Below are 22252 nucleotides of genomic sequence, written 5' to 3' on the forward strand. Positions count from 1 at the left end.
TTGATTTTAAAGTTGGCTTGTCCAGACCCGTGTGACCTAAGTCCAGACCTTGAGAGCTTGTGGCTTCTGCATTTAAGGAAACGTCTGTTTTTCAGTTACTATATGGAAGGAGGACAGTGTAGCTAAATGTTTTAGATAAAATAAAATTGTAAAAAGTAAAATAAAATGTAACCAGCAGAGTAGATTGAACATGAAGCATTGAAATCAACCAATCGGGATCTAGGTTAATGCAATTACTAAAAATTTGTCAGAATTATTCATTTTTAATTGTGAATAATCAGCTAGGTCTTTTTAATTGGGTCAGTAACTGCATGGTTTGGAGCAGAGTTCACACTTTAAAAGAACATATGTGTTCATTATCATTATGTTTTTTTAATTAAATGTTTGTATTGTTTTAATTTCAGGAAACAAATACCAACTACTTATTTTTAGTCGTTTCTAAAATTGTGTTTGATCAGAATGAGAACAATGACTTTCAACAGTTATCTTCGTGTATTATGTAGGCCATTAGCTTTTGATACAAAGATTAGTAGATATGCAAAGGTTATGGTCAAACACACCGCACCTGCTCTGATTCTTGGCCAACGTTCAACAGTCATCACCAACACAGCCACAAAACAAACACAGCCACAAAACAAACACAGCCACAAAACAAACACAGCCACAAAACAAACACAGCCACAAAACAAACACAGCCACAACACAAACATAACAACACTGTGTGGATCATTTTGGACCAACTTCCTATTAGATTTTACACCTTTAAGAAGTGCAAGAAAACAAACTACTGTACTGGTAAATTAGGCAGTCTGTGTATTCTAGTCAACGACCACCAGATGGCAGCAGATTCCTTCAACACTTAAACATTGTAAAGCGCCTTTTTTCTTCTAACGTTTTGACAGCAATTTAACCTGTGAGCTTTACATTCCCGTGGTCAGTTTTTGAACACTTGACAACTTCACGTTTTACTACACAAAGTAAATCAATGGCACACCTTTAAGAAGAAGAAGGCAAGAAAACAAACTACCGGTAAATCATGCGGTCTGTGTATTCTACTGAACGACCACCAGATGGCAGCAGATTCCTTCAGCACTTAAACATCGTGTAAAGGGCCTTTTTTCTTCTAACCTTTTGACAGCAATTTAACCTGTGAGCTTTATATTCCGTTTTTGAACACTTTTAACACTGACAACTTCACGTTTTACTACACAAAGTAAATCAATGGCACACCTTTAAGAAGAAGAAGGCAAGAAAACAAACTACCGGTAAATCATGCAGTCTGTGTATTCTACTCAACGACCACCAGATGGCAGCAGATTCCTTCAACACTTAAACATTGTAAAGCGCCTTTTTTCTTCTAACCTTTTGACAGCAATTTAACCTGTGAGCTTTATATTCAGTTTTTGAACACTTTTGAACACTGACAACTTCACGTTTTACCACACAAAGTAAATGAACGGCACACTTTACCATGGCAACAAAGGCTGAGTCACTTCGCTTTGAGGTCTGAGGTATCACATGTCAGCGCAGTGGCGCACGCAGGGCTCAGGCCGCAGCGCACTTCCTTCTTCTTATTCTTCTTCTTCTTCTTCTTCTTCTTCTTCTTCCTCGCGCATCGCTTCAAACCCCCGGAGCCACTTCTCGAGACGTGTCATCTGCTGGATCTGCCGGATTATGGGGGTCCACGGGCCGCAGCGGGACACTTTTTCGACTTGAGTTGCTTGTTTTGCCCGGTGTGGGACACGGTGAAGTGCAGCGGGAGCGGCGAAGGGATCGGAAAGTGAAGGGATCCGGGCGCGCACACACAATGGCTGCGACGTAACTTTACTTTTGTGTCTTCTGTGGATGAAAACTGCAGCGTGTGGGCCACATTTTTGACGTTTAAAAGGAGCTGGAAGAGACGCGGCGATGAAGAAGCAGTTCAATCGCATGAGGCAACTCGCCAACCAGACAGTGGGACGGTGCGTTCAACCGCTTTATTGTGTTTTATCAGGTTATTCACGTTTGTCAAAGTTATCACTGCACTTAGATGGTGGTGTTACGACTTTTTTTCCCCTATCAAACGCCTCTGGGAATATTCTTGTGATATCTCAGGTGAAACAAACAACTTTCTGATCTCTGATTTAATAGGAATTCGTTCAAAATGTGTATATATAACATCTAAAAGAAGAAACTTAAACATAGAACCACACCATGGATCACACGTTACATTACATTTTTGTTCCAACATTAAACCAATCAGATCATTTCAACATCTGGACATAGATCGATTGATTTTGAACCACAACTGGATCCATTGATGAAATGTTTTAATTACTTTACAATCTCACCTGCCTTATCTGTAGCATGCACCACTGACAGAACAATGTGTTTCTGTCAGTGCTGTACATGCTACAGGTCATTCATGTGGTTTATTTGTGTGTAGTGTTGACAAAATGCTTGCTCAATGAGTGATCTGGCACAGGAAAGTTATAGCAAGTATCATGCAGCATGCAGCAGGCACACCCAGGGCCAGAGCACGTCTTGTAATCTCTGTTCCTTTCATCTGCAGAGGTCTGTGGTCCTCTTGTCCACCACATAATCTCCACCAATGTTGCAACTAAATGGCTTCCCCTTGCGTACGTTCACCGTGAAGCTATAAAATATCATTACTTGTGCGTGAATTGAAGAATACTACAAGTCAAACTGTTAAAAGTGCACGTTAAATGGACTTGTGTCTCACTCAGAGGTTTTGTGGAGTCAGCTTTTCCATAAATGTGGCATGTAATTAGAAAGGGAAACCGGACCAACTTAAAGAAGCCTGTCATTTGTATATCACTACTATGTTAATACATGTTACTATAGTGATAAGCTCACCTTGAACCACATTGACCAACACGTTACGCTGCTGGCCTGTTTTAGCCTGTGCTGATCAGTATAAAGTCAAAGCTATTCTTGGAGCCGAGAGCTTCAGCGCCGTCGACTTGTGCTTTTAGTCAGATCAATTCTAATTTGATATCGACAAGAAACTAAAATAGTACATGTAGTCTTGTCCTGTAATATGATTATAGTCATTATCTTGACCGGAGAGTGGGGATTGTGTTCAACACCAACACGTAAACACTTGAACGTTACATTCTTTTACAGGGCCACAGAACACTTACTGATAAAAGTACAACTCCCAGTTTGACCCGCATCATCAATCTAAAGTATGGCAGCATGACCTGAGACTTTATCATGTCATTGAGATTCGTGTCAACAAAATGCCGCCGTAACAAAAGACAAACTGTATTTTGACAGAATTCCACTTTCTTTTGTTTTGAAGGCTGGACGGCTGAGGGATTACAGGACTCAGACTAAACGCTGGCATGTGTTGATTGCCCTTTAGCTCAAACAAACACAATACACAGCCAGTGGGTATAAAAAGTGGCACTGATTACTAGTTACTTTGACGATGCTAAACATTTCACACTGGCTCATCAGTGGATCACATAATAATCAATTACATCAATCACCAAACGTTCCCACAGCTCACACATTGTTTTGATTAATACTTCTTGAACCTTCGTGGGCCGGCTCTCCTTTACATTTACGTCTGTCTGGAGCTGTCCTCATCATTTTAATGCGACTGATATTGGACAGTTTTAAAGAGAACATTCGGTGTGCCGTTTTCCTCAGGAGACCGATAGCAATTGCGTTCATTAGCATACACTTGTCACTGAGGGCGTAACATTGAGGTCCGAGTCCTAGAAAAGCATGAGGTAATAAGTCTTGTAATTGATCCCTGTGAGATTCAAACGTATGGCTCTGTGTGATGCTGGGAGGATGTGTCTCCAGAGGCTGCAGCTGGGTTTGTGTGTGTGTTACTGAAATGTTTTCAGTGCAAGTAGGATAAGTGATGTCACCAGAAGAAACTCACACCAGCCCCTATTCTGACTGTTTCATGTATGTACAATGCTGAAGGTCAGATTCGACATGGTGTTTTCCTGCTTAGCCTGCGCTCGAATGTTTAGCATGATGTCACTTTCCAGAAACAATGGCCAAATGTGTGTTGTGCTTCTTCGAATAACTCGACTCGACGGTTCCCGCCTTGTTTCACACACCTTCACTGTTGCCATAACAAACGAGGTGCAGATGACACAACAGGAAGTCGTGTTGGAACAGGGCGGAGGAATCTTGACAGCTCTCCCATGGAAAACGGCCTCAGGCACCAACTCGATGACTTAAACGTGCACTCTTGGATCTTCTGCAGTGCTTTATGATGATTCAATCGCTTTAATGATCAAGTCTGTCAAAAGATGTCCTTCAATTTCTTCAAATGCATGAAGGAAGAACCTCAGTGGCAATAGTACTTTGAATCGCTCACTTGTACTCACACATTAGCTTCTTATTCACTGACACACATTGCCCACTGACCTAATTAGCAACATGGATTTACATGAAACGTGCTAAATAAACTAAATAAATAAAGCTACATGTAAGAAAGACAATATGGCGTATTTGTAGAAATAAAGTCCCACTTACACTGTCTGTTCATCCCTTCTAACCCTGGACATATCATGCTAAATACACTGGCACACATATTTTTTGATTGATTCATGGATGTTTTTGCATTGGTTAGTTGTGATTATATGAAAACTGAAGACTTTCTTTATTTCAATTGTGTTATTTAAAAGACCATCTCAATCAAAAAGAGAGAAGAAAACTATCGTATAATTATCTGCCCCTTTTTCTAACTTTACGTTCTAAAATATCACGTGTGTAACCACTTAAATACAATCTGCGAAAAAGTCACAATGAAGCTTATCAGTTGTGCAATTTTGAACAGGAAGTCAATGGTTCCATTTCGATTACTCAGCTGTTTTAGATCAATATTGCTGTTGAACAAAATGTCAAAATGAAGATCTACTTATGTTATAGTTCAATACTAAGTCTTTGGAAAATAAAAGAACACGTCTCCTTTATTGCCTTGTTGCCTCCTTTAGTAATCTGATTTATGTGTTCTTTTTCTTCACAGGGCTGAGAAAACGGAGGTTCTTAGCGATGATCTACTGCAGGTGAGCGTTCACTAAAGCGATGAAGATGGGCGTGGCTAAAATGTTCAAATTTAGATCCTTTTGATACATCTTAATTGTTCTTCTAGAGCCAAAAAGTCGATTTGCCTTAATTTGCCCTTTGATTTACTGTATTTGTCACACGGGTTGTGCAGTAAAATGTATTCGTGTGAGTATTTTAGCATTTAGAAACACTGCAGGACTCGAAGGAACAGGGAGGAACTTGAACTGAGCACCATAACAACAATAATGTTCCTCCACAGTTTTAGTCATAAGATTTACGAGCCACGAAGTGTGTAACATAGTGTGTCTGAGTGTGCTTTTAACGTTGTTTTGGGGCGAGATTGCAATAAAACATCATCCAGGAGACTTATAGCTTCCCATGGATACTCTGTTAAAGCCATTAAAGCCATTAAAGCCATTAAAGCCATTAAAGCCATTAAAGCCACAACGCCGCGCTGGGTCCAAGTCCATCTGCAGACTTCAGCTATGAACATTCTTCTTCAAAGTCACCAACTGTTGCGTCACCACATCTGGGGTCGGCACTGAAGGAGTCGGAGGTCTGTTTGTGTCTTGTCCAACTTTTTCACGTTCGCAGAAGAAATCCGAGTGAGAAGGAAGTGAAAGGGTTAATGTCTGCGAGTGAAAAATGCCTGAACAAGGTTTAATTAGTAGTTTTATGACATGCAGCGGTGAACTTTGACTCTCGTGTGGCATGTTAGTGGGTGTGCTAAGCAAGCAATTTGGTGAATACATGAGTGACACGTCTAAAAGTTTGACCAAAAAGGAATTCTAAAAATGGCAACAGAAGAATAGTAAACGGAACAGATGGATACAATAGAACATAGAATAGATAAACGGATATACATCTGCTTATAATAATATATTATATAGTAATAATAATACAAATAATAAGAAAAGTATGGAGTCATTTGCTGCAGTTTTGTGTGTGTCTTTTCACTTATGAAGTTGCAGTTTACTAGTACTTCCCTGTATGTGCAGTTGTTTTTGCGCAAGATCCTCAAAATGTCCGCGCCAACTCTTCATAATAAATGAATAATGCACAGGATGTGTCTTTAGTCCGCCGAGATTGTTTGTTGTTGTTAATGTTTGAGTCCATTTTGTCCGTTTCGTACGTTCTTCATCTTCTCGCAGACTGTATTTTCAGCTATAACATTGTAACATAAAGTGACCCAGCCCTTTAAGTAGATGTTTTTCACAGCGCTGGACATTCTTTCACTCTTTACCAGGAATGCCAGAGTCAAATGACCACCACTGACGACATCTCTTAATGGTCATCTTGAGTAGGACTTGGACTACTTCACCTTTCCTTACGATGAACTGAGAAATTGCATTGCATTTTCCTCACTCCACATGCTTTTTAACCGTAATACCGGTTTCCATGGTGTTGTTGAAGCACTTTCTCCATTCGCGAAGACACATGGACCCTGCTCGGACATGTCTGCAGCGCTGAGAGAGCAGGGAAAGCTGTTGGACTAGAATTGTAACTTCCAAACAAGTTACATTTGCCGCTATTTGCACCATTACTTTCTACAATGACGCAATACTGGAATCTATAACGCTTTCATCTTGCTTTTTTTAAAACGCTGTAATAAAATCTGACATTCTCATTAGTCATCCTCCAAATGAAATGGTTTGAATCTCTCGCCTCGGTTCATTTTGAAAGTATGTTTACAAAGGGATTTCCCAGTGTATCCCAGCTCTTTTGTCCCGCCCACGCAGCTCCAGCCTGGCCTCTTTTATTAGCCCTTTTGGCACTAAACGTAAGATGTCTGGATGCAATCAGAACGTCTCCTAAAAAGTGCGGCGCTTCCAAGTATTAATCACAGCCTGGGATCAATCTACGCTACGGCATTCATCCCAGGAAGTTGAACTGCAGTTGTGGTCTGACCCAATGGAAAGTATAGAGTAGTGCTGGACAAAACTGGATGAAATATTGAATTGATTCGGACACATTGTATACATACTGAGAGCCTATGAAGAGGGGATATTTTGTTTTCCCCTGTGAAGAATATTAAATGCGAACAGCTTATTGCTAAAATGTAGTTGCTATTTTATTCAGTTGTGATTTTTTGTTAAAGTTTCAAAGAGATATAAACCCTAACCCACCCTAACCCTCTCTAACCCACCCTAACCTTAACCCTAACCTAACCCTAACCCTAACCCAACCCTAACCCATCCTAACCCACCCTAACCTACCCTAACCCTCTAACCCAACCCTAACCCTACCCTACCCTAACCCTCTAACCCAACCCTAACCCAACCCTAACCCTACCCTAACCCTTCTAATTGATTCGGACACATTGTATACATACTGAGACCCTATGAAAAGGGGATATTTTGTTTTCCCCTGTGAAGAATATTAAATGCGAACAGCTTATTGCTAAAATGTAGTCGCTGTTTTATTCAGTTGTGATTTTTTTCGTTCAAGTTTTAAAGCGATATAGGTCATTTGCCTTGAAGAGTACGTGCTGTTTAGGGAGAAGACGATCTGCGAGCGTAAAAGGCAATGGGAGGGAGAGTCTGATTGTAATCACTGTCAAAGGCTATTTATACTAAAACAGGAAGAGGAAGTAGACATTTAATGTTCATTTCCTGTGCATTTATACGTAATTAATACTTTTGAAAATGTTTTGGTGATTTGTAGATGAAGGAGCTGTGATGACGCTCTGTTTGGCTATAGAGTTCAAAATGTTAGCTTATTTTTTTCACCTTTTTGGGATTTTTTGCTTTAACTTACATGAGAATTTCCATTAAATCATAGTTTTTCTTGACTTTTTTGTGATCCTTGCAGATTGAGAAGAGAATGGAGTTGGTGCGGCTGGTGTCTCACAACGCCCACAAGAGGCTGGTGTCGTGTCTACAGGGACAACTGGGCACGGACACGGAGAAGAGACAGGTACGGCCGCTGTCTCGCGCGACTTCACACCGAGCCTCAGGACTTTGCACTCTGTCGTAAATGTCTTGCATTTTAAACCGCACGCTGCACAGTTTGGTTTGGAGAGAAGCCGCTCCGTCAGGAATCTAAAGTGATTCCGTGTGACTGCAGTGTCTGTGTTCGCTATCGAGTGGAATGAACACAAAATATCTTGGCTTATGTAACACTGATACTCCCAGTGCCAGATATTTAGATATTACCTCTGCAGAAGAGTTTGTGCTGTTGAGGTCTCAGTATGTATTACACCTTGCTAGCATTTATAATTGTAATAAGTAAAATTCATATTAATAGCTGTTAAATTATAGGGCTGCAACATTTAATCGACTAATTATTACTAGTTGACAAGTCATTTTTTATAAACGTGAACCACACAGACTCTAGAACACATAAGAAAGGACCTTTTATAATAAAAGACAACTGCATTATCAAATAGAAATATAAAAATCATATAAAATCCTAATGTAATGTATTTAAAATCTCAATGTATAATCAAAATAATCGCTGACTAGTCGACTTCTACAAAAATCTTTAGTGTCTGCCTTATTAAATTAAATGCACTACAGCAACCTTTTAATTATAAAATAATGCAAAAACAATGTACAAGTCTTTCATTGGATGCAAAACGAATGAAAAGGTTTGAAATATAATGATGTTCTGTCCACTCTTTTCCATAGAAAAAGCTGCCCTTGACAGCGCTGTCCCAAACCATGCAGGAGGGAGGCGTTCAGCTGGGAGACGAAAGTATGATCGGGTGAGAACTGACAAAAAAAACCCACCTCACTTAACCTAAAGGTCGTAAAGTTATTGAATCCCGTTTTAATACTTTTGCGGATGAACAGCAAAATGATGGACGCTTGTGGGGAGGCTGAAGGCAGATTAGCCACGGAGCTGATGAACCATGAAGTTCTTCTGGAGCGGGACGTCCTGGATCCCCTCAATCAGCTGGCAGAGGTACACTTCTAAACCCGACGGACAAACTACCACGAGCTGTAGTCTGTGTTTCCTGGCGTAAGCAAGTCTCCCACGGTCACGTCAGCCATAGAATACTCATTTATTCTTGCTGTTCAAGTCAGTGTTGTTCCCATTTTCTGTATTTTCTCTGCATATATCAGCTGTAAATAATTATTATTATTAAGATTATAAGGCCGTAGTTATTTTATTACTTGGTTTACGGATTTTTAAATGAAATATATTGAACAGGCGGACGAAATATAAATATAATTTAAATTTCAAAAGATTTTTTCTTCCGGGTTTCCCTAAAACGTACTAGGAGGAGGAGAGGGGGGGAGACGTGGTGCGCAAGAGAGTGCAACAGTAGATTTAGCGTGTGTTACATTGGTAGAACTGACGCTTCTATGTGTGCAGCCTTAGTCACGGCAAAGCGCGCTGGAGAAATGTGGTAAACGGGTTTAAAATGCATATTTGGCGCGCGCGCTCTCGCCGGGACCATGCAGGCTGCTCCATCACACTTCACGCGCTCTTATCTTTTGACTTAATACCGCTTTTTATATTTCATTTAATGCTATTTTGCATTGTCGGCAGTACTTTATAAAAATTGATAATTAATTTTATTTATATTGTATAAATCAATAATCTAAGTGTGGCGGATCCGTAAACCAAGTAATGAAATAACTGCGGCTTTAGAAAGTGATCTTTTTTTTATTATTATACTTCTGTTACTACTCTACTACACTACTACTGTCTAATCTGTGTTGCAACTTCCCAATTGTGGGTCAAAGAAAGGTTATTTTATCTCATCTTATCTTATCTTAGATGGACATTCCAAACATATTAAGGCAAAGAAAGCAACTTGCTAAACTGGTTTTGGATTTTGATTCAGCCAAGACGAGGTAACAACGTTTTATTTTGTATGTGGTTTTTTTGGAAGACTTATCTATTTATTTACTCGTTGCAGATGGTACCAAGCAACAAAGTCTAACAACCCAGCCATGGCAGCTAAGGTTGACTCCCTGAAAGATGAAATGGATGAAGCTCTTAACAAAGTAGAAATCTGCAAGGTTAATAATAATGCTGCCAATTCTGTTTTCCAAGATTGATTTAAGTCTAATATTTGTCTAAATCTCCTATTAATTAATGCTTTTTTTTTGCATTACATGACCTGCAGGATCAACTCTCGGCTGACATGTACAACTTTTCTTCCAAGGAGGGGGAGTATGCGCGCTATTATATTCTGGTGAGTGTTAAAAGATTCAGTTTTTTACGCTGACTTCAAAATGATGTGTGTGATGTACATTTTGCAGCTGTTGGAGGCCCAGGCAGACTTCCACAGACGATCCCTGGCAGTGTTGGAGACGGCGATACCGACCATACAAATACAACAAGGTAGCACATTCTTCATTTGAGCAGGAACCCAGATTCGTAGTGGTTTTGGCAGAAAAAATGTCTTTAGCAAAGGTTTGTTTGTGCTGTTGTCCAGACTCGTGGATGGAGAAGCCTGCGTTTGGTACAGCTCTGGAGGAGCATCTGAAGAGGAGTAACCGGGAGGTCGCCCTGCCGTTAGAGGCTTGTGTCATGATGCTTCTGGAAACGGGAATGAAAGAGGAGGTAAGCAAGAAGACTAAACTTCCAACTATGCATGACACGATATCAGATTATAGAGACACAGTTATTGTGAGGGAAAACATTGTGATTGTACGAATAATCACGTTTATAGACAGAGAAAGGAAACATATGTATTTTATTTTTGATGTTTTAACTTGCATAGGTTAAATAATAAAAGCTTAAGCGTATTCGCACCTCATTGTAGCTATTTTAAGTATTATATCAGTTATTGTGTAAACTAATGGAGCAGCAGCATTTTTTTATAGTTGGCTAACTGGAAGAAATTGCAGTTAATCCATGCTCAGTCCTAGTCTAAATCATGATAAGACCAGGGTGTGATGACAATGCATAAGAGAACGTTTGTGTCCATGTGTCAAGAATAAAATACTGTATATGTATGTACTGTATATATGTATTCAAATGAATATAAGACATTTGGTTTACAATCACAAGGTCTGTGCTTTCTCAATTCCTCTCATATTTGTCAGATACTGTTTGTTTAACTTCTTTCTAGCTTCCAGTACTTCTCGGTTTTTCGCTCTGAAACTAGTCTGTTCCTGTCTAAAACACGCACCCTTTGTTTCCCTCCAGGGTCTTTTCCGAATAGCTGCTGGTGCCTCGAAACTGAAGAAACTAAAAGCGGCGTTGGACTGCTCCACCTCACAGCTGGAGGAGTTTTACTCTGATCCCCACGCCGTAGCAGGTACAGTCTTATCTGAAACTGCCTTCACGTTGAACCAGTTGCCCCAGATGTTTACTCATAGTCTGTGTGTGTGTGGTTGTAGGAGCCCTCAAGTCATACCTCAGGGAGCTTCCAGAACCTCTAATGACGTTCGGCATGTACGATGAGTGGATACAGGCCTCAAAGTACGCAAGCATTCACCTATAGTGGGTTGTGTCTATAGTGACACACCTTAGCCAGTGTATATACTTATATAACATGTCACTCATTGTGTTTCAGTGTGTCGGACTCTGACAAGAGACTTCAGGCCTTGTGGGTGTCATGTGATAATTTACCAAAGGCGCATAAGACCAATTTTAAGTAAGACAATTATCACTTTAGTGTCTATGAGGCTGTACCAGGATCTAGTTTTGACTTTCAGCCTTTTACAAATATTGACACTCGTACAGCAGTTATTTTGTAAACCAAAATGTTAAGATTATAATGACAATGGTTGCAAAATTGGATTGTTAAGTTGTTGATCGTGACTTTTTGTTGCAGGTATCTAGTTAAATTTCTGTCTAGACTTGCTCAAGACAGTGACACTAATAAGATGACTCCAAGTAACATTGCAATAGTCCTGGGGCCCAACCTGCTCTGGCCAAAGACCGAAGGGTGATTAGTTTGTGCAATGTTACAATAAACTGTGCAAGAGATGAAGGTTCTTACCTGTTCACCTCTGTTTCCAGGACGCTGGCGGAGATGGCAGCTGCAACGTCTGTAGCTGTAGTCGCAATCATCGAGCCCATTATCCAGCATGCCAACTGGTTCTTCCCTGAAGGTGGGACACTTTAGGGTCAAAGGACTCTTAAGTGTAACAACAGATATAAAAGTGAAATAATTACAAGTGTTTGTTTAATGTTACTTTCAGAGGTGGACTTCAACGTGTCAGGCATGTTTGCCATGCCCAGTCACCCACCAACCCCAGACCCTGAGCCCAACTTGGAGAGGAAGCGTCCTGGCAGCCAAGGGGGGCATGAAGGGGACACTCACACCCCTCGTAAAGACAGGTACCTGTCCCGGGCCAACCTGAGCCTCAGCCTGCCCCTCACCCTCCCGTCCCGCCCCAAGACTCTGAGCAGACAGGAGTCAAAGGTGTCAGCGCTTTATGTAGTGGCCGATGAATCCATCAGAGTGTCTGAGACCCCAACTGGAGACCTGCCTTGTCCTGAGTTCAAGGCTGTCCAATAAACCATTTGAATCCAGTAAAAAAATAAAAAAGGGAGCATTTTCAATTTGTGTAAATGTTAAAACATAGTTTACCATTATTCATTACTGTGTTATCAGTTTCACTATAATCACTATTTTTTCTTCCAGACAAATATCTGAATTGTTCTTTTCTGTTTCTCTTTTGTATGCGTTCTAATTAAAGCTCAGGTCAACTGTAGGAGCTGGTTCTGTTTTCTGTGAGCTTCCTCTGCATTTGTCCAAAAGCCTCTGCTTTGTCTCAGCTCAATTTTTCAGTCCAAAACGTTTTTAGCTCTTCTGAGATGTCTGGGGTTTTATTGTATCTGGGAAATAGCAACATTTTGGTGATGCTGAAAAAACTCTATGTTCTGTCTTCTATGGATTCTGGCGGTCATCTGGAGTTCATAGAACCGTGGTAGTTACATGCGTAACTTTCTTTGTTTCTTTCTGCTTATGGTCTTTGGTTGTGTAGTTTGTCCTGAACACTCTGCCCTTTACTCCTCACCAGCACTGGTAACAAACACCCTGAGCCTGCTCCTCGTAGATCCGGCACTGTACATAAAAAGCAACCTCAGCTAACCTCACCTACATTTCAACCCCCACTGCCCCCTCTGGAGGCGTGGGGTACTGCACAGGCCGAGCCCCAGGCTGTGTTTCCACCTGCAGAGGCTGGACTGAGTGTGGGCGCTGCTGCTAACGCTGCTGTTTCTGTCGGTGGTGGGGCGCCTACAGTGGCAGAGCAGCCTCAGATTGTAGCCCAGGTCAGCTCAGAGGAGAGCAGGTAAGATCAGCAACATGTGCCGCCTGCCTGCAGCCAATCAGCCGCCTGGAGCTTTCCCCTCGCTCTCTGTTATTTGTGTGATTATCTTTTGTTGACTGTTCACCTTTTCAAAGAAAAGTAACAAAATCCACTATTTACTGTAAATTCATTAGGTTCAAAGACCTCTTTTCAGTCTAGTGTCAAATACTGAATGCAAAAAAATCACATGCCACCTTCCTGTCCATATGCTTGTTCTCCTTTTTGACATTTGTCTCTGTTTAATTTTGGCATGCACTGTATAATTATTTGTATTTTTATACATTGCATAAGATCTATTAACCTTAAAATGCCTTTTTATCCACAGCCCGGCTCGAGAGCTCATTTCTACGCCTCCTCCCCAGAGAAATGGGTCGATCCATCTGACAATGGGTACATCTCAAAGTGGGACCCGGGGTTCCAGCCCACATATGATGCGAAGAGGTGAGATCCATTTTGGTTTAACACACCATTGTTTCGTTGTCACAGTTAGTGAATACTGTACTTTTCTTTTGGTTTAAGAGATAAACAACAGTCAAAGTAAACATTTCCCACAGGCAGCATTGTACATCCTGTTTGAATACTTTTTGATTTGAATCACACTTTCATTTCTGCTTTTTGTGAACTGTTCAAAAACACAGAACTTAAATGTTGAATAGTCACCGTACCGTGCAAGCTTAAAACAAAACAGCTTAAACAATTGGGAAATCACAGAGTCATTTTAATTGTTCACAGGTACAAAGAAGCAGGCTCCAGCACCTCCCAAACTGGCAAGCCCTTTCGCTTCTCATCCCAATTACCAGACGCCCGGCTCCCCACATCACCCCACCGTCACCCCCAGACGCCACCCCAGTAAAGAGGCTCTGATCACTGCTCCGAGTCACCCACCGCCACAGCCCCCTCCGTCCCACCAGGCCCCAGCCGGGTCAGAGCCCTCGCCCCCAAGGACTCCCACCCCTCCGGGGACACCCCCTCATGATGGACCACACCCTCAGCACCAGTACGGATCCCTCCCTCGTCCTGCTAGACCTGCCCCAAAGCCACGCCCACGGCCCAGCATGCCCCCGCCACCCCAGCCTGGGGTAGATGATAGTAATGGGATTTTTAACTCCGCCTCCAAAATTATCACAGGTAAATATAATATTACTTTAAAAAATAATAATAATAATAATATGAAAAATAGTATCTTGCCATATTGTTTTTTGTTGTGGTTAATGGAAGTGGTAGATCAAGGACAAACTTACATCTACTTATAGTAATTGCATCACAAAACTGGTAATATTGATTTTTGTGTCGTTACACAATTTTGTTTCTAGGTGTTGGAATGGCCAAAATTATGCTCTTGCCATCTGCTGATACTAAATAAGTATCAAATGATTTTGGCTACTTGTAAAGGCTTGTTAGCTTATTGGTCTTTGGTGTTATAATACCTACACTCTTACTCATAACTGGTGATGTCAAGCATGATGGTAAATGTGTAAATATTCCAGATGTGTGAGCGGCTGGCCTGCCTCTAAGAGCAGCTTTGCAAAGCAGGTAATGGTAAGGATTCCAATGGCTGACTGCTTTGGTTAAACTGCATGTGTGCTGCTGCTGTGTGGGGTGTGCGCTTTTAGGAGTCTTTTGGACATATATGCTACATGTTCATGCCACTGCATACATGTACAGTGTATGTCAATGTGCCTGTTTTGCCTAACCCTCTATTAACAAGACTGACATGCTTCCCTTGTTTCCTAACAGAGGCCTTTATTCTTTGTAGCATTATTCTGGCACTTTAAACTTAACCCATGTTTTTAAATGTGACCGCTCCTGTGTGTTTGTATGTTTCAAAGTTGTTGTTGTAAAATATTACCACACAAAGTATTTTCCTCAGACTATACATACTGTGTGCTCCCCATTTGGTTTGAAACATCTCTTAAATGTTGAATGGACGATTTTTTGGCCCAAATCTGAGTCTTATTTCCTCGTGGCGTGGACTGCCGATTAGTCCTGCCACGTATCAATCATAGAACTCACCTACCGCTCACCTGCAGCCGCGTGCGGCTCGTCCCATGAGCAGCACGTTTCTACGTGTCTAAGCGCATTGATCTATCATAATATAGTTCCCTCAGTGTACGGGACAAAATGAAGACGGAGAAAGACTGTTCGAGCTGACTCATGAAGAGACGGAAATCTACGGGAGACGAGAGATGCGATGAGATCCGTCGCGCTAATAAACATGCATGTGTGTGTTGTATCAGTCCGCACGGGGGCCTGAGTTCTCAAATCACCAAAAAATCGCCCATTACGCCTTTAAATGTTGCTTTTCTTAAGTTTATGATTATGACGAATATTATTATTTACTGCACTGACTAGATTTTTAACATTTTCTTGAACAGACGCAGGACCAGTTCTAAAAGGGATGGGCCGAGCCTTCGTCCCAGTGGTGACTGTGGACCAACCAGAGGAGAGCTCTGCTGCTGGTCAGGAGCCTGACTCCGCCCCTCTCTCAGACGAGCCGATCACAGAGAGTACTATTCTGTGAATAGGGTAGTCCTGCTTTAACTTCTATTATTGAAATCAGGAGCAAACTGCAGCCTTTGAACGAGCTGCTACACATGTTCTCTGCTTTAGAAACACCGTGAACCTTTGCGACCCTCTACAAACTCTTATTGCCTTAAATGTCAGACAATATGCTGTTGTCTTAAAATCATAAAGTAATGTTACGTAAACCACTCCATTCACTAAAAGCATTACCATCTTCTATTTGATGTATGGATGCATAGACGTTTAAAAATGACCAAAGAAGTGATTCAATTCAATTAAAAGTGTAAGCTTTGTTTAACCAAATGTTTTGGAAAAAGGTCAATTCATAATAATACAGCCATTTTTAAATGCTATGCACCTCTACTTTGCCAATATTTATTACTTGCAAGTTCATTTTTAAAAAAGACACTTAAAATATGGTGATTATATTGTAATTAAGTGGGCATGTTTTATCTACTTCTTCAATTATATGCATTCATGACACAAGAAATAATGACTTCCTTTTAAGTTGAATGCCATGAGGAAACAAAGCCAACATATTTTTGTACAAAATTATAATTGCCAGACAATTCTCACTTTGTTTTTGTATATTTGATTGTTTTTATTTTCTGCAGAATTTATTTTCCTGCACATACAGTATGTCAAAAATGCATATAAATTGATTAAAGCTAAAATATTTTTAAATATCTGGTTGTTTCCATCCATCCATTTTCTACCGCTTGTTCCCTTTCGGGGTCGCGGGTGACTGGAGCCTATCCCAGTGACTTCGGGCCTTAGGCGGGCTACACCCTGGACAGTGGCCAACTCGTTGCAGGGATTATCTGGTTGTTTGATTTTGTAAAAAAATACACGTGAATAAAGGGTTTATAACAAATATAATAAGTTATATGTCCAGTAGCACTTCCATTATGCCCAGTAGCCGATGATAAAAACTGTTACACTTAGACAAATTATGAGGTTGACATTAACAATCATTTTGAGATGTGTTTTTTCTTCGAGTGAACACATAGCTGGTTGTACTGGAGGAGGAGGGCGATTGTCCTCCTGTCGTCGCTCCATCCCACAAAGCCAATAAAGAGCAGACACGAGCCTCGATTGATGCACGCTGCCTGATGATGATGTGGAGGCTACAGAAAAAAAACAAATTAACACGACAAAGCATAAATAGAATAAGTCAAATCCTATGTAGGCCTATGTATTGTGCACTTACCCCTGTGTTCAAATGATACTCCTGTTCGGCTCGGCTCTTGTGTCTGATCGGTCACCTCTGCCCTGTTACTGCTGTGCTCCACTGTGAACACCTGACCTTTTTTTTGCACAGGGTCCGACTTTGTGAACCAGGTGAGGCGCGTTATCTACAACACAAAAGACGATATTAAAATAAGCATGATTTAAAAAGTAGACATAATATCGTCATAATAACTCTAATGATAGTAATGGTAATAATCAACATTTAGACCTGCGTTTCTGATTAAAACAATCATGGATAAAAACGTATTTTCAATCTAATTTTGCATTTCTTGGGAACAAGGTGAAGTAAATAATCTAAATCTGCCTCTTGAACCTCTTGAAGTTAATTAACAGAGAGCACTTGGTTCTGCTCACCTGTTCTGGTCTTGGCTCCTCTGTGACCAGACTGACTCCGACCACCACGATTAGAGTGATGGCAGACAATAGCATGGAGAAGTACAGATAATGCACGGATTTTAACACTCCGGGCCGGTCGTCCGCTTCATAACACTGTGGTTGGGGATAGATGAAATCCAGCAGCATCCGAATACCACCGATGAGCAGACCGAGAGCCAGTCCCCAGAATGCACCCTGCACAGTGAGGACATAAACATCAGCTGTTTTATAAAGGTGTACTATCCAACCTTCTTCTGGCAAAAAGAGAATTTCCATCACTTTTCGCTTTCAAACTGCACTTTAAACTTTGGATGAAGCAAAACCAAGTCTGTGTGCACTTTAAACTGGCCTTTTTATTGTTCTGTGTTGTCTTTTTTTGTAATGGTTTGTGCATTGTCTAATCTGGCATATTTACACTCTTAATTTACAGAAGTTCATCAGTAACTAATCCATTGACATATTATTTGCTTTGCCTGGAATGCTCCACAGTATGGCATTAAACATTTCCATTTTCAGCATGTTTCTGGGGGTATTTCTGCACCTGTAAATTAATAAATGCAAGATGGATACATTGAAAACCATACTAAAGGGACATTCCAGGCCAGACAATAACATCTCCATGGAAACCAGCTGAATTAAGATTTCAATTACATAAACCTAAACCTAACCTTTTCATTGGTCCTCTTCCAAAAACAACCCATGATGAATACTATGGAAACGGGGGGCTGCAGGTAGGTGCTGATGGACTGGATGTAGATAAACAGTTGCCCCCCCTGACTGGCCTGGACCACCGGTATCCACAGCACCGACACGCCCACCAGAACCAGCACAAAGACTCTTGAGAACGACACAAAAACAATATACTGTGTTAAATGTAAAGCATCATAATTCATTACTGGCTTACAATACGACCCAAGAGCTGGGATATGGAAAAGGTACATGGAATGGCTAGAAAAATGTGTTTTAGTGGGAAAACACACCCTGTGCAGATCTATATAAATGTATGAACGTATCAGGGTCTCACAGTGTTAAATGATTATTAGCTGCAATGACAGGGACAGAAATAGATTTATTTAAAAGTGCACAGAGTAACTTTTCTGGTAGTGAGTCCACCACTTGCTCGCCTTAATGGAGAAGTTATTGCTATGTACACTATGTTTAGAATGTTCTACAGTATGACTTTTTTCTTTTTTCTTCTTCTTGACAGGACAGAGTAGTGTGAAATGGGGGTGAGAGAAAGTCGGACAGAGAAAGTCACGTGCTTAACATTTTCATACGTACGCCTGCTTTGTAATGAGACCCCTGACCTGTAACTTGGTTGTTCCTGCTTGTCTCTATGGATACGTGGATGTCTCTTTATATTACACTTTTGTTTATTTCATTTATAAAGACAAAGAAACCCAAAATGAAACAAACAAAAGTCCATGAAGACAAGCAGGTGGCAGACCCTCCAGCAGGAACGTCATGCAGTGCACTTGTAAATGCTTTATTCTACACTTGCCTGCCAACAATCATGAGCTCCCACTCAGACGCTCTGGACCTAAAAGTCCTCCACATGTCCATGGTGAAAATGGTGCTGGCGCTGTTGAAGATGGACGTGAGGGAAGACATGAGTGCGGCGATCATCACAGCCATCATGAGACCACGCAGCCCTAGAACAGAAACAAAAAGAGTGAGAAAGAAGGAGCTCAATTTCCAGTCCTGACTTCAGAGAGTTGGTGTCACCTGCAGGCAGAAGCTCCATGACCAGCCGGGCGTAAGCTGTGTCTGTGCAGCCGACTGGATTGCCACAAATTTCTTCACACAAATCAGGGTCAGCGCAAGCCACGTCGTCTATAAACACATAGAGTTGACCATTACGTTTTAATCAATTGCCCTAAAGTTTAAGCATTCATACATACATAGGCCTGTCATCATAATTACTATATCAACTTATTGTAAAATGAACTATAGCTGGAGCTGTATTTTTTGTGTTTGTTATTTATCGCGTGTACATTTTCTGGATTTCTTTTTTAATAGTGCGATGCGGTTTGAGCTGTAGAGGGTCAAATAAGTAACTTCTATGACTAATTATTTATACTAGTAAGTACTTAAAATGTTTCATGTGGCTTTGCTTTTGTTGTAGCTCATGGTTTTTAACAATAATGGACATTTGTAAAAGGGTTTGTTGGGGTTATCCTGCTTTAGGGTTTACGTGCGAGTGGCATTAAGTAGTTTATCGTGATATTTGATGTGCCAGTATATCGCACTACAAAATGATTAGTTATCGTGACAGGCATATTGTATACATACATACATATATATATATGTGTATACAGTATGTTGCTATCTGTTGTGTATGTTACAAGACTGTACCTGTATATAAGATTCTGCTGATCATCCCTGGCAACATTATAGCAAAGAAAGGTATGATTTTGAGGTACACAGCCAATAGCGAGCCGCCTTTTGCATGGGTCAAAGTCTTAGCTGCGAGAGAGCGCTGCACAATCACCTACAGAAACAACACATTTTGGATCATTTGACCAAGAGAGACCCTAAATTAACTAATAAGTATACAGAATATTTGGAATGTAAGACAATGTAGAATTCCCCAAAAGGCATGACACACTCTATACAACTTTGCATAAGCTACAAAACATTCTATGGTGTTTAAAAGTTGATTTATGCGTTTCAGGAACATTAAAGAAGTTAAAAAGCATTCATTATTCCTATCCGAGTACCTGATCGGAGCACCAGTACCACATAGAGGGGATGGACATGCCGATGAACACGCCGGGCCAGGGGAGGTCAGAGGTCACGGGGTCTCTGAACAAATGAAAGGCGTCGTCTCGAGGGAGGCCGCAGGTGGAGTTGGGCACGCGCACAGAGGGAATGGCGTCTGCGTATCCCTCCATTAGACCGTTCCAGCCTCCAACTTCTGCAAAGCCTTCAAACAAAAACACACACGTTTGACTTAATGTTAATGGATGAATATATTATTTTTTTTACAATGGATTTGACTTACTGAAGCCCATGAGTGTCAAAGCCCCCGCTAACATGATCACAGTCTGAGCTGCATCCGTGTAGATCACTGCAGCCAAACCGCCTGCAAAAATATTTGACATGGAATATTAACCAGAGCACAGGACATATTCAAATATAAAAAATTTATCAGTGATAAATAAATGACCTGCTACTGTGTAAATAGATGTAATTGAAAGGAGCAACACTACAGCAAGGTAAATATTCCACTGCAAAGCCAGCTGAATGAACAAAGCCCCGGCGTACATATCCACCTGCAAAAATCACAAACAAATGTTACGATATGTCGAAAATGTACACGCTAAATACATAATATAAAAGGATGGCGACGACATACTGAAATCTTTGTGAAGACGTAAATAAATAAGTATAAAACAGCAATTAGTAACTGCGTTCTTCTGCCGCCAAAGCGTTTTTGTAAATACTCAGGCATTGTGGTAACCTAGATTAAAAATAAGAGCATATTATTTAGATGGTAATTAATAAGTAAGGTTTTTCCAGTGTTTAAATGTGCTCACCCCAGACGCAAGATAAATGGGCAGGAAGACCCATCCCAGCAGGAGCACCATGAACATGCCCTGACAATCACAAAACAATACTTTTCAATACGTTTAGAGGCATTAATTATGGAGAATAACGAACGGACTCACTCACGTTCCATTCATATGCGATGGCCCCAATTCCTGCAGCGGCTCCTGACCCTGCCAGACCGATAAAGTGACCACTGCCAATGTTACTGGCAAAGAGAGAAGCACCCACCTAAAATTAGACAAAAGTTAGTTGGTTATTTTTGGTCCCATGGCCTCAATATTTTAAATAAGCATAGAATTGTACACGGTCTATTCTAACGGACTCACCGGCCACCAGGTCATGCTCTTCCCAGCCAGAAAGTAACCATCCACCGTGCTGCGTTTTGTCCTCCACATCGACTATGGGAGAAAGTAAAAATTGGATTGATTGATTGATTGATAACCTAATTTAAAATCAAGTTTGAGGAAGGCTATGTAGAAAACATTTATTATTAATGATTTAATGTGGTTCAAACTAACGAACAAGTGAAGATTCAGCATTTTGATATAAAGAAAAACAACTAAAAAAGATAATAAAATGATAAATAAATAATAAAAGTAAGACCAAAGCAAAATCACAATCTTTTATTCACAATTCATCAAAGCTCATTGTATCCGAGTGCATCTTACCCAGAATCCGACTCCCAACACGAGCAAAAAGTATACAACTAGGACCACAATATCCAGAGTTCCAAGCGATGTCTTCAGAGGGGGAGGAGATGGAGAGGGGGCTACGTTTACATGCTTTTTCTCAAAATCAAACGTCATCTGTAAATGTGAAACAATGACGATCATATGTAGTATTTCATGTTGAAGTAAATTGTAAAAGTTAATGAGGTTACATTTCCATGATTCTATTGATAAAACCTTTCTTTACAGCACACACCTAAAGGATTATGTTTAAATCGTTTGTAAAATTGACAAAGACAATAAAATACCCCCTATGTAACTAATCATTAGTCTTACCTTCAGCTAGACGATGTTTGCTTTGTCCAAACAGTGTTCTGTCATGAATAGCATCTGTAACATCCCAGAATACCCCTATTTGTTGTGAAAGAAGTTATGAGTGGAGTTTGACACTCACTGCAGGTCAAATTCCACTCATAACGCGTCAAACTACACACGTTAGTTAAATTGTAAATGATTTATCGCACTTGGCTAGAGAAAGTTGGCTCACACATGCACACGCTGCTAATTACAGAGAGAAAACATGCTCATGGACATTACTTATGATATCTCACAATAGGTACA

General features: G+C 40.7%; 2 protein-coding genes across 5 annotated transcripts; one reads left to right on the plus strand and one right to left on the minus strand.

The window, feature by feature from the left end:
• Positions 1-1657: 1657 nt before the first annotated feature.
• Positions 1658-16410, plus strand: arhgap17b (Rho GTPase activating protein 17b). Of its 4 annotated transcripts, none has more exons than XM_072443390.1 (21): positions 1660-1961; positions 4997-5036; positions 7849-7953; positions 8667-8743; positions 8832-8943; positions 9766-9842; positions 9908-10010; positions 10118-10186; positions 10254-10335; positions 10430-10557; positions 11146-11257; positions 11340-11421; positions 11516-11596; positions 11777-11890; positions 11965-12056; positions 12147-12285; positions 12972-13244; positions 13588-13703; positions 13995-14390; positions 14750-14795; positions 15638-16410. In XM_072443390.1, the coding sequence occupies exons 1-20, from the start codon at positions 1909-1911 to the stop codon at positions 14755-14757; spliced, it is 2259 nt and encodes a 752-aa protein (XP_072299491.1). In that variant the 5' UTR covers positions 1660-1908; the 3' UTR covers positions 14758-14795; positions 15638-16410. The 4 variants fall into 4 exon arrangements, with proteins under 4 accessions (XP_072299489.1, XP_072299491.1, XP_072299490.1 ...); XM_072443389.1 differs by having other exon boundaries at positions 14750-14801; positions 15638-16409; XM_072443388.1 differs by lacking the exon at positions 14750-14795 and having other exon boundaries at positions 1658-1961; positions 15638-16409.
• A 197-nt stretch (positions 16411-16607) lies between these two features.
• Positions 16608-22057, minus strand: slc5a11 (solute carrier family 5 member 11). Its single transcript, XM_072443398.1, has 16 exons — positions 21968-22057; positions 21632-21769; positions 21290-21361; positions 21087-21191; positions 20951-21010; positions 20770-20874; positions 20581-20686; positions 20416-20496; positions 20132-20337; positions 19767-19902; positions 19137-19244; positions 18913-19063; positions 18080-18248; positions 17391-17606; positions 16996-17140; positions 16608-16912 (listed from the first exon to the last, which is right to left on the minus strand). Exons 2-16 carry the CDS (start codon positions 21767-21769, stop codon positions 16692-16694), a joined length of 2019 nt encoding a protein of 672 aa, XP_072299499.1. The 5' UTR covers positions 21968-22057; the 3' UTR covers positions 16608-16691.
• Between the last annotated feature and the right edge of the window lie 195 nt (positions 22058-22252).

Source organism: Eucyclogobius newberryi, unplaced genomic scaffold, assembly GCF_026437365.1.
Source record: "Eucyclogobius newberryi isolate DKJ021-1_F unplaced genomic scaffold, fEucNew1.0.hap1 SCAF_13, whole genome shotgun sequence".
In the NCBI taxonomy this organism is placed as follows: domain Eukaryota; kingdom Metazoa; phylum Chordata; class Actinopteri; order Gobiiformes; family Gobiidae; genus Eucyclogobius; species Eucyclogobius newberryi.

Excerpts from the sequence above, each read along its gene's own strand:
- slc5a11 (XM_072443398.1), bottom strand. The coding sequence starts at position 21,769 with ATGACGTTTGATTTTGAGAAAAAGCATGTAAACGTAGCCCCCTCTCCA. Across the intron at positions 20,497-20,580 it reads ATCTATTTACACAGTAGCAG|GCGGTTTGGCTGCAGTGATC; the intron begins GTCATTTATTTA and ends ATATTTTTGCAG. Across the intron at positions 19,064-19,136 it reads CATGGAGCTTCTGCCTGCAG|GGCTGCGTGGTCTCATGATG; the intron begins GTGACACCAACT and ends TTTCTGTTCTAG.
- arhgap17b (XM_072443388.1), top strand. The coding sequence starts at position 1,909 with ATGAAGAAGCAGTTCAATCGCATGAGGCAACTCGCCAACCAGACAGTG. Across the intron at positions 12,286-12,971 it reads CACACCCCTCGTAAAGACAG|CACTGGTAACAAACACCCTG; the intron begins GTACCTGTCCCG and ends ACTCCTCACCAG. Across the intron at positions 13,245-13,587 it reads GTCAGCTCAGAGGAGAGCAG|CCCGGCTCGAGAGCTCATTT; the intron begins GTAAGATCAGCA and ends TTTTATCCACAG.